Source organism: Zootoca vivipara, chromosome 4 (genome assembly GCF_963506605.1).
Source record: "Zootoca vivipara chromosome 4, rZooViv1.1, whole genome shotgun sequence".
NCBI lineage: Eukaryota > Metazoa > Chordata > Lepidosauria > Squamata > Lacertidae > Zootoca > Zootoca vivipara.
The window spans coordinates 39,197,951-39,210,103 of NC_083279.1; the positions used below are offsets into that span (position 1 = coordinate 39,197,951).

Sequence of the window (12,153 nt, forward strand, 5' to 3'; positions counted from 1 at the left end):
GTCTCCATAGGGGAACTGATATATTTCAATAGGCTGCAGTGATATGTCAAAATGCTTTATTGTTATTACACCTCTGAGGCAAATGTTTTTTTTAAAAAAAAACCAAACTCTTTATGGAACAAAGTGTTATAAACACAAATACTGTTGCTCTACTTATCAGCATAAGTCAAAACAAACAGAATACTTCAGGTCTGGATTTAACAAAACTAGAAACAGGGTAATTTAAGTATGCCAAATTATTGCAACACCTTATTACTACCAAGAAAAGGAATCACTTGATGAAAGAGCAGAGAGGTTTTCTCAGAACCATACCCTGAAAGCAACTAATCAAGCCAGATTATCTAAACTTGATCAAACCAAAAGCATGCTGCTTCAACTACATAAAGTACATTGCTTCTTGGATCATGAGAACTTAGTGGGGGGAAATTGAGACAGATGACCACCAGTTCCTACATTGATGCCTTGCTTTCAGCGGAAGCAGGATATGAGGACTTCCCCTTTTAAAAATGAGAAAAGAAAAAACTTGCTCTCATGTGCAAACTGTTCCTACTGCCTGGTTACAGACCTGTACGTGGAGGAAGTTGAGCTTCCGGTCAAAATGAGGGGGAAGGGAGGGAGGAAGAGACAGTAGCCGGGGAAAGTAACCGAACACCATCAAAAAGAACAAAAGCTGCCAAGTCATTCAACCTTTCAGTTTCTACCACAGATCTGACAATCTGACAGTAACCCACTCCACAACCACATAGCCCAGATGTTCTTGGCTTCATAAAGGTGCTGTATTCGGGCTGCACCTTATGAAGTGGAGAGAGGAAAGATGAGATATTCCAAAGACTGAGGAAAGACTGAGATATTCCAAAGCTTAACACTATTTAACTCCTCCTCCAGCAAATTTCAGAACTGTAGTAGTATTGGCTATAGATAGGAAAGTCCCTTTGCTTCCACCCTCTTTTGATTTTCTTAACCCACTGGGGTATCGCCCCCTCCACTTTCCCCGACTATCGTCCCTTGCAAACAAATGGAATAAGGAGGCTGTTCGAAATTAGCTTAAAAGCCATCAGCAGCATTAGCGGTATGGATCAGCATGTTTCTTCCCCAAGGGGAAAAAAAACCCATCACAAAATACATCTGTTTCAGTAAAGAGGGGAGAAGAGATGGGCATAGGCACCCCCTCACATACTTTATCTCCCCAACAGGGAGAACCCACTAAATTCCTTTCAAAGGAAGGCAGAGGTAAACTGTGTCCTCTCCATTACGCCAGAGATCTCAATGCCACTGCGTACAGAGAAACCGTCCTGCCGCCAAAAGAAATTTATTCTCCGAACCAGGGCGATCAAGACGGGAAGAGGGGTTTTGTGTGCCAAAGGAGTTGCCCACACCACTCTCTCCCCCGCCGCCAAGCAAGCCATTACTAATACGGATTTTAAATATCCTGTCGCTGAAAAGGGTGGGAGTCGGAAAAGCGCCCCTTCGTGACTCGCTGCCCCCGAGAGCCGCGAGGGCGAGAGAGAGGGGAGCGCACAAGCAGCCGGACTTGGCTCATCTCGAGGATAGGAGCGATCGGGGTGAGGCGGGAGAGGGGCGACGGAGCAGGCGGCCAAGTGGGCCACGAAGAGTCCCCAGAGTCTCCTCGCATGGGGCACTTCGAAGAAAGAGGAAGCGAAGAGGAAGCGGCCGCCGGTCCCCAAGCGCTCTCAAAGCCGAGGCGGAAGCAGAGCGACAAAACGTTCTCCTTTTCCCAGGGCAAAACGTTCCCCTTTTCCCAGGACAGGCTTTTAATCCCCCCACGCCTCCTCGCGGGCCCTTCCTCGCCCTCCGGGGCTCAGCAGCGGCAGCCGGGACTCGGCGCCCGCTCCCCGGCCGCTCAGGTCGCCTTACCTCGGCGCTGCTGCTGCTGCTGCTCTCCGCCGCGCTCTCCACAGCCATTTTCTGCCAGGGGTCCGCCAGCTGCGCTAACGGCATCTTCCCGCTTTAACTTCCGAGCTCCCCCCACCTGGAGCCGCCGCCGCAGCCGCTGCCCCACAGTGTCTTGCTCAGGCTCCGGGTCAGGATTCCTCCTCCTCCTCCTGGCCAAGGGGAGGGCACTGCCGGTACACTTGCGCTCCCAACCCCTGCACTGGGGGCGGAGGACGAGGCAGAGCTGCCCACGCGCGGGCGAGGAGGGAGAGAACTCGGCTCGGAAGAAACCGCTGCTGGGCAAAGCCAACCTCCCGACGTCCAGCAGGGCTTCTGCTACTACTACCGCCGCCGCCGCTACTCACTCCGCTTCCGCTCCCAATATGGCGGCCCCCAAGCCGTACCTGCCTGTCAAGCCGAGGCCTGGTAGCGTCATCCCCGAGGGCGGGACTGGTCCAGCCAATGAGAGGCGAGCCCAGGTAGTAAAGGGACGGAGTCGCGGGCGCGCGGCAAGGCGAGGGTTGCTCTGATCCCGTCGGGAGCGACTGGCTTGCGTGGGAGGGAGAGGCAGGCAGCCCGGCAGGCAGGCGGGGACTCCGGATACGTGACGAGGGGTTTGGTTTTTTCCCTTTTTTGTCACGGTCACTTGAGCGAAGGGCGGGAGGCGGCGGTTTTATCCTCCGCTCGGGCAGCATTGCTTTCTCCGGCGCCGAGGATGCCGCCCGCGAGCGTCACACCCCTCGAGCTGTACAAAAGCTTATCGTGTGTAGAGAAGCGATTGTACGTTGTTTTCCCTCTACCCCCGGATGAACTAATCTGGCACAATTGTTACAGTGCCACCCCCGTGGCTATGACGGCAAAGTTTAGTAACCTTTCTGAGATAATCCGCGGGAAGCTATTAGCTTTGTACGTGTTCAGTATGACTATTCTGGAGTTTATTTTTTATTTTGTTTTTAAAAAAACTTCATAAAAGTTTTGGCTTAACAAAAAAACCAAAACCCTGTTACCTCCAATCTGAACATGTGTTAGATTTTAGAAGCCTTGCAGCCGGACTTTTCTTATAAAGCATGGCTAAAGGAAGCTGTACGCCAGCTCCCTCGGCCAGTAAAGGGAGATGAGCGCCACAACCCGAGTCCTCCGCGACTGGACTGGACTGCACAATTATTGGAAATTGGGAGGTCTTCCACAACAAATCTACTTTTCCCAAAGACCTGACTTTTAGCAACATAAAAAGTGATGGGGAAATTTACTGGAAAGTGTGGGTTAACACTTGCTTTGATGCAACTGTCATCCAACAAATTCATTAAATTTATTAAAGCCAATGTCATCTAACTTCCCTGCAAACTGATCAGGATGAATATTTAGTAGACATCATCCAGAAGCAGCCTGTGAAGATATCCACAGAGGTGCAGTATACAGGTCAACCCTTATCATTATCAACAAGATAGTCTTGGCTTCAAAGCTGCCTTTTCTAACCATTTTGAACATATTGAAACTTTTGAGTGAGCAACATGCTTAGGATTGCATCTCAATCCTCATTAACACTTAATTGGGAGGAACTTCCATTGAACACTGTAAGACTTCCTTCTGAGTAAGCATGCATAAGGTTGTGCTGTTAGGGTGTCACTATATCTGACAATGTCGTAGTCTGACTCAGGCAATGCTGAATACATTGGAAAGAGGAAAGCCTTAAGACACAGGATGGATGTTTGGACCTAAGCCCTTCTAGCTGTGCTTTTCTCTCGATGTTGTTGAGAGATGTTTTTGAGAACATAAGAAGAGCTTGCTGGAACAGGCCAATGGCTCATCTAATCCAGCATCCTGTTCTCACAGTGTTGTTTGTTTTGCTGTTTTGATCACAGACGAGTTTACTTCCAATTGCAGAGTCCTACTGAAACAAAAATAGTTTCCTGCTGAAACACAAGTATGATGCACACTTTGAAGTTTCCCTAGTACCATCCTGACATAAAGGTCTGCAGCCATTATAACTATTTCTACTCTTGAGCATGACAACCAAGGAGGAAGATTTGTCTATTTGTTTATGGTTTTTAGGGTTCAGGGTTTTTCCTGACATGCTAGAAAACATGCAAAATACCACCAGAGAATGGACATTTTGTTTGTTTGTTTGTTTGTTTGGCAATGCATAGTCTCTGTTCCTAGGATTGCATTGGCTCCAATGTGTGCACTATAAAATAGAAAAGGCAGTGATTACATATGGCACATCTTCTTCAAGACCAGTATTAAGCATTATATTTTTTGCCAATGAATAATTTCATTGAATAAATATAATTAGTAGGATACTGTTTATAAAATTCGTAATGTATGGGGGGAGGTTTAAACCACATATCTGTTGGTCTAAATCTGTTGACTTAATTGTGACTTGCATAATGATTACAAACCTACTTATCTGGATCTGAGCTCAATTCAAATCAACATTTATTTCCAAATAAATGATCAGGAGTGTTAAATTTTAGTATTTGTATCAGTAAACAGCAGTGCACACTACATCTATTCTTATTGCAGTTTTATTTCAACTGAACTCAAAGTGACCAAGAATTACAAATAAAACATAAGAGGTGTTTCTCTATAAGGAAAATGATGAAATCCACAGGTGGCTTAATACCTTTATAGGACCAACAAAATAACACAAAATAGAAATAAAGTCTTGGAGTTCTCTAGAACCCTTCATATTGCTGAGTGTTACACAAATCATGTTTTTCCCTAGCTTATTTCTTCCTCCTGCTAACATCTATTCTGATTGAAAATTGTGGAGAAATAAAAAGCTCACTCACTATCGTGTCATGTTTTGACTTTCCAAATGAAGATATTGCCCAATTGTGGATTTTGGAACCTTTGCAAAGTGCAAGAATGCTGGTTTGAGCAATTTGTGGTGGAGGAAAGGCAGGCTATATAGGAGGATGCTGTCTTATGACATGACTGTACATGTTATCTTCCATAATGTACATGAGTTACCTATGGATAGTTGTTCATTGCTGCTGAAACTGATGATAAATATGAGGATGGTGACAGGTAAGATCTCATTTGCAATCATCACAATCATTTTAGCATGTGAGTGGCTTCCTATGTTCTTGGCTTCCTGCAGTGTAATTGACATCCACCAGGAATTTAGAATTCCTGCCAGTGTTCTGATGTAATCTTGAGAATGTGGATGTGGGCGGGATTGTTGCCGTCTCAAATGGGAGTTCTAACAAAGTACATTTGAATAAACAAGGAGGTTGCACTCCTATTTTTGATTCTGAGGCAAGTGCTGTGCTGGAAGAGGCCCAGGGTCACACTCTTAAATTGCTTAAGGCTTGAATCCTAAATACACTTGCTAGGGAGTAAGCACCACTGACAACAGTGGAATTTACTTCTAAGTAAATGTGTTTAGGATTGCACCGTAAAGCTCCATAGGAGACATGGCTTTCCTATGGTACAATCTTCCTGAGGGGGAAAAAGGTAGCCATATGTTTGTACCTATATATATACATAAACTTAAACTAAGGGAAACTTTGCCCTTCTACTGTAGACAATATCTGATAGCAACAACAACAACAATAATAATAATAATAATAATAATTTTATTACATTTATATTTTGCCCTCCCTCCTAGCAACTCAAGACAGTGTACAGCTAGAGGATCACTGGTTTTCCACCCAGTATGTTGTTGGACTCCATTTCCTATCAACCTTAGCTGGCTTGGCCAGGGACGATGGGATTTATATTCCAGCAGCATCTGAGGAGCCAGAGGTTTCCCATCCCTGGCATACAACAGTGTGATGCAGCAGCAAAAACGGGTTGAAACCATCCACTGAGTAGTTGGTTGCAAGTTGAGCTGTTCTACATTTCACATGAGGGAATGACAAATTATACTTTGCTATTTAACAGCTGCTCCCAGAGGTTTCATGTAGATCAGGCACCCCCAAACTGAGGCCCTCCAGATGTTTTGGCCTACAATTCCAATGATCCCTAGCTAAGAGAACCAGTGGTCAGGGATGATGGGAATTGTAGTCCAAAACATCTGGAGGGCCGAAGTTTGGGGGTGCCTGATGTAGATATTAAATAGAACTGTGGACAATATGTTACTCCAGCACACCACACTACAATAGCTGGTGGACTGAAGTGATGTCACCCAACTCTATTTTCTATAACCAGTCCTGTAGGTAGGAGTGGAATCCCCCTAATTCACAAAGACTGTCTAGGAAAGGCATCCCCAAACTTTGGCCCTCCATATGTTTCGGACTACAATTCCCATCTTCCCCGACCACTGGTCTTGTTAGCTAGGGATCATGGGAGTTGTAGGCCAAAACATCTGGAGGGCCGCAGTTTGTGGGTGCCTGGTCTAGGAGGCTGCCATGATTCTTCGTACCAACAGCGTCTGAGAGATCAAGTAGAAACAGCATCACAATCTCCCTTTCATTCTTCTGATAAAGGTCACCCCTCAGGGGAAACAATATCAATCTGGTTCCCAAACTCAGCTTGAACCCAGATTGGATCAGGTCCAGATAACCAATATTCTCCAGAAGCTCCTGTAACTGCACTGCCACCATACTCTTGACGCATCTTGCACAGGAAGGGGCTATTTGTGACTGGGTGGTTGTTGACAAGAACCCTCCATGTCAAGAGTAGGCTTCAGAAGTACATGCAGGTTTAAGGGCAGCAGGCAGATTGGACCCTGGACCCACCCCAGGATTGAGAAGAGTGTCCAGAGAGTATGTGGTTGGGCAAACAGTTGCAAGCACTCTGTCCATATCTTCAGGATGCAAGAGCTGAAATTTACCCCTTAAAAACAGGTCAGATGGTGCTTGGACACCACATTTTGACCTGCTGCAACAGAGAAATTTGAGTAATGGTGAGGCAGAACACAGGATGCAGAGGCACCAGAAATAAAAGAATAGAGTCCTCTTTCACCATTGTGTTACTGTGCTAGCATTAACCTGCTACAAATTGGTGATGCAGGAAGAGTGAAGCAGGCTGAGTTCTATTTATTGACATGACATTCACCTGTGGTTAAACTATAAGCAAATCGCATCCTGCCTGTGGTTCCAACATCCTGAGCAGTGATATGGAATACAATAAAATATAGCCTTGCATCAGGATATGCGGCATCAATACATGCTTGTATTATTTTTTTTGTCATGAGAAGAACACTGAATGCTTTTTTATAGTACAGAGTTTGATTATCTTTGCAGAAAAGAGATCAGGAAACATTTGGATTGAATGTGGGGGCTGCAAAGCGGTATCTGAGCTTGCTCCCATGGTCAATTTGCACTATCTAAGCTTTCTGTTGCCTTGGCTATGCTTTTTGTCTTGTTTTAGTTTTGGATAGGAGAAACGTTAACTCTATGTAGGGTCCACTGCTGTAGTGCACTATCCACATCCATTCATATTTACACTGTTGTACTGTACTACACTGCCTTTCATCATAGCTGAAGGACCATCTCCTCACATATGATCCTGTCTATCTACTGAAGTCAGGGGCCTGTTTATGCATCCTGCTCCCATCTGAGCTATGGCTGGTGAAAACATATGAAAGAGCTCTATCCCCTTGCTTTGAACTGGGTTTTTTTGCCTCTCACAGTAGCTGGAGAATGTAACTTCCCAAACTCTGATGCATATTACATCCCAAAAATGAGAAGCTTCCTAGTTATCTTACCAACACCTGTTATTAGCTGCCAGTTTTAAATAAGATTGCTCCCCAGTATCTGATACAAATGTGTAAGGACTGTGTGTTATAGCTGACAAAATAAACTATTCTGAAGTCTCATTTAAAAGAAAAATAATTACATTAGTCTTGATGGGTATTGGAGAATGTTGGCACCTGAACAGTTTTTTCTATTTGGAGAAAACAGAGGGGAAAGACTTGAGCATCTGACTGAATAAAGGCTCGAAGAGACCCAGATATTTAAAACAAGATCAATAAGGAGTCATGGCATCTAATTTGTTTATTGTGGCACAAGTTTTTATGGACCACAGCCCACCTCGTTTTGTGCATGAATTGTTATCTTTGTTGTAAGATACACATGGATGCACACTCGCATTCCGAAAAATAAATGAAGACACTTGGGCCAAGAAGCCATTCGCTGCAGGCTTAAGGAAAATAATTCTGCAGACTTTGCAGGGAATAATCCTGACTTGGGACTAAATGATTCTTAAATTCTAATTAGCATATTTACCAATGCACCCAAAAGCCAAACAGGAAAAGGCAGATGTAGTTGGCCTGACCTTCCGCTGGACCATTCTGCCAATATTTAATTTCTTGCTACAAGAAAGATATGCTAAACATACGTCATACACCTTATTAAAACAATTACACACAGCTAGATTTTCCTTTTGCCCTTAAATAATATTTGCAGTAAGAGGAACAAGCTTTCTGAGCATGACTACAAGTTATTGCTAGGGAATACTAGAATAGGCTTTAAACCATTAAAGCAAATGTCAAGCCAAATGTGATGTGCAACTCTTTCATCTCATTCCATTTTCAGCTACACTGAACCTTTTTTCTTCTTAAGTATTTATTTCAGATTAATTTCCCCCACTGAAACTGCTTTTCCCCATGTAATTCTAAAACCAGGACACAATAACTGTTCTTGCTGCAAAAGAACCAATTACTGTGCCAGGGCAAGAATGTTTAGCTCAAAGGTGATAATGTTCATGAAGCATTTGAGTCTAATAAGTCTTTGTTATTATTAGAACTACCGTAGCACTAATGGCCCTAAATAATGCAAGTTGTTACGGGACTGCATTCTCTTAGAGGGCAGGTCAGCGCCGACTGTCTTCATAGCTCTTTTATAATGCACTTGAGTAACATTTCAGGGCATCTGTGCTGGTCACTGCCTAGAGCTGATAGACTGGGATTTGTGTTGACTGTGTAGTACGTAGGCTGAATTCTTATTATCAGTGTGGACAACATTGTCATTGGTTCAAATCTGAGCCAACCAAAAGCATACTGGATGATCATGGGCTGGTAACTTCAACCTAACATTGCTCACATATTTGCTGCCTAGCTGAGGTAAAGACGTGGCAGTATACAATATTGTAACATGATATTTGTGAATGTGAGTGGTACTTTCATGGCTTTACCACATACCATACGGTTCTGACTTCAAAATACTTATAGTTTCATATAGCATATGCATGAAAAATCTAGTTACAGGTAGGTAGCCGTGTTGGTCTGAGTCGAAGCAAAATAAAAAAATTCCTTCAGTAGCACCTTAAAGACCAACTAAGTTTATATTTTGGTATGAGCTTTCGTGTGCATGCACACTTCTTCAGATACACTAGAAACAGAAGGACTGTTAAACTAGACTGTTAAACTAGACTGTTAAACTAGAAACAGAAGGACTGTTAGAAACAGATGGACTGTTAATGGCTGCTGATGGCTGCAATCATGCATAATGAGATAAGAATCCGATGTCTCTATTCATCCCAGGTGCTTCCATGGTTTTAAGCTTAAAACCATGGAAGCACCTGGGATGAATAGAGACATCGGATTCTTATCTCATTATGCATGATCAAGCTTTCTTTAGCACCTCAGCCCAGGACTAATTGCAGCCATCAGCAGCCATTAACAGCCATCTACAGGTTTACCACTCCCGTCAGCCCATCACCCATTCCCACGCACCCCCACCACCCTCTGTATATATATATAGGGCCTGACACTTCTGTTTCTAGTGTATCTGAAGAAGTGTGCATGCACACGAAAGCTCATACCAAAATATAAACTTACGGTAGTTGGTCTTTAAGGTGCTACTGAAGGAATTTTTTTATTTTGCATGAAAAATCTGGGAGCCTCTCAACTATTATATTGAGGACTGAAATACCTCAAGGACCACCTATCCCCATATGAACCAACCTGGACCCTGCGATCTTCATCTCAGGCCCTCATGAGAGGTCTGGAGGGTGATAACATAAGAATGAGCCTTTTCTGTGGTGGCTTCCCATTTCTGGAATCTTCTCCATTGGAAGGCTCTCCTGGTGCCTTCATTACACATGGCGCCACGTGAAACTGTTTCTCTATAACCAGGCATTTGGATGATTAAACATTTGATAGCCTTTCAAATGTGTTTGTGGGAGAGAGGGTTATTGGTTTGTTCTTGTTGTTTGTTTTTCTCCCAGGGAAACCCAATCTTCAGCGCTGAATCAGAACAAATAGTACTTGTGTTTCTGCAGATTGCCATTTGTTCCAACTTGGTGCTAAAGAGTTGGTTTTCCAGGGGGAAGTGGTGGGGCGAAGGTAAAACCGCTTGGACCTGTGCTTAGAAAGCACATGACAAGCTGAAACTGCTTGGACCCATGCTTTCTAGGCATGGGGCAAGTGGAAGTGTGGATGACCCACAAATCTTTAATCTATGCATTTAAATATACATTCTGATGTTTCAAGAATCTGGCTAAGCATTGCAAAGTGGTTGTACATCTAAAACAGGATGGTAAATTTGTAGCCCTTTGGGCATACTTGGACCCCCACTTACATCAGCCCAAGCAGCATGGCCAATGGTCAGAGAAGATGGCAGGTATAGTTCAGTAACATCTGGAAGGTCACTGCAAGCTCCCCATCCCTGATCTAGAAGTTATTCTTCATTAGCTATACTGTACATACAGTCAGTAAACATGCTTGCATGCTCAGATCTCTGTTGCTCAAGGGGGTGAAAATGTGTCCAATACTTCTGAGGGTGTTTTGCTATATTAACCTTAATGGATACCAATAAATGTGAATCAGTGTTTTGGTGCCACTAGCATGCTGTATCTTTCTTTAGTGCTTTTGCAAGGCACATTATTTATGACATGAGGAACAAAGAAAGAAGTGCTGAGCACACAAAGCTCATGAACAAAGCAACTCCATATATTTATATCAAAGATGAAAGGGGAGTGGAATCAACAAGAAATAATAAAGATGGTGCAAAGCAAAATACGTTACAGCTGTGTACTTTTCCTGAGATTGTTTTAATAGCTGCCAATTCTTTAGATTCAGTTTATTTTTGTCATCCCTCAGAAGTTAGGAAATGTTAGATCTATACTTAGCATGTTATTTCTTACAAACATTAGCATTAGGGAACCATACCTTGGTGTTACACACTATGATATTTAGACGCAGGCTAAGGCAAGTAATTTCATTTATTTGAGCTGTAGTCCTTAACACACTCGCCGTGGAGTAAACCCCATGGTGGAATTTACTTCTGAGTAAACATGCATAGGATTTAACACTTAGGCTTCAGTGGCTGCTTTTATTCTGGGCACAAGCAGTGTGTGCAAGCTAGAAGCTGGAAGCAAGGCTGCAGGCTGAAACCTGGGGGAGGCAGAGCCATGCCTGATTCCTGTTTGAATCCAAGGATGTGGCTATGGGAGACACAAGATCATCTTAGGGTCTTAATGCTGTGACCCCCACCATTATAGGCTCAGGTTTTAGATGTGTGTAAGTAAACTATGTACTGTACAGGCAACTCCCCACTTGTGTGCATTGGTGTCGTGTGCACTAAAAACAACGCCAAAAGGGACCAAGGGGACTAAGGTGGAACAGGCAGGAATGGCAGGTGTGACCCAGAACTGAACCCCTGTGCATGTGGGGGAATGTCTATCATAAAGACACCACAGTCTCCCCTGCCCCTCATTCTGAGGAAACAAAATCCTGAGAAAGCACCTGGAATCTCTGGAATCTCACACTGTTTGAAGATTAGGGTGCTGTGCAACAATATAGCAGTTCCATAGCCCAATTTAAAATGTCCAGTGTTTCCTTGGAAAAGAGCTTGACTAGTTAAACAGGTCTAGGGTTGTAGTCAACAACTGTGCCTGTGATCAGTGTACAGGAAATACAGACAGGAATACAAAGTATAAAATATAGCTGAAATATTATTATTAATGTACAGTGGTACCTTGGGTTACAGACTCCGCTAACCCAGAAGTAGTACTTCGGGTTAAGAACTTTACTTCAGGTGAGAACAGAAATCGTTCAATGACGGCACGCTGGCAGCGGGAGGCCCCATTACCACCTCAGGTTAAGAACAGTTTCAGGTTAAGAACGGACCTCCAGAACTAATTAAGTTCATAGCCAGAGCTACCACTGTAATGTCATTAGCATGCTTTGCAGTTTAATGACTAAAATAAGCAAATGGGTTCGCTATTGTGCTTTTAGTGGGTTTCAAAAACCCCTATATGCTGTACAAGCTGTATATATACATTTAAAAAACAAGTCCTTGCAACAAGGAGATCACAATCAGAATTTTGATAGTGAAGACAACAATGGAGAGGAATTGTGGTGTGACA

General features: G+C 43.6%; 1 protein-coding gene across 2 annotated transcripts in view; it reads right to left on the reverse strand.

Annotated features, from left to right (window-relative positions):
* Window positions 1–2,337, reverse strand: part of RPS6KA3 (ribosomal protein S6 kinase A3) — a 46,701-nt gene extending 44,364 nt beyond the window's left edge. The window contains exon 1 of one of the 2 annotated variants that reach the window (XM_035114889.2): window positions 1,876–1,961. In XM_035114889.2, coding sequence (XP_034970780.1) covers window positions 1,876–1,959 — 84 coding nt within the window. In that variant the 5' untranslated portion in view covers window positions 1,960–1,961. Of the gene's footprint in view, window positions 1–1,875 lie in introns of both variants that reach the window. The other variant, XM_035114888.2, reaches the window with a different exon arrangement.
* Window positions 2,338–12,153: the final 9,816 nt, after the last annotated feature.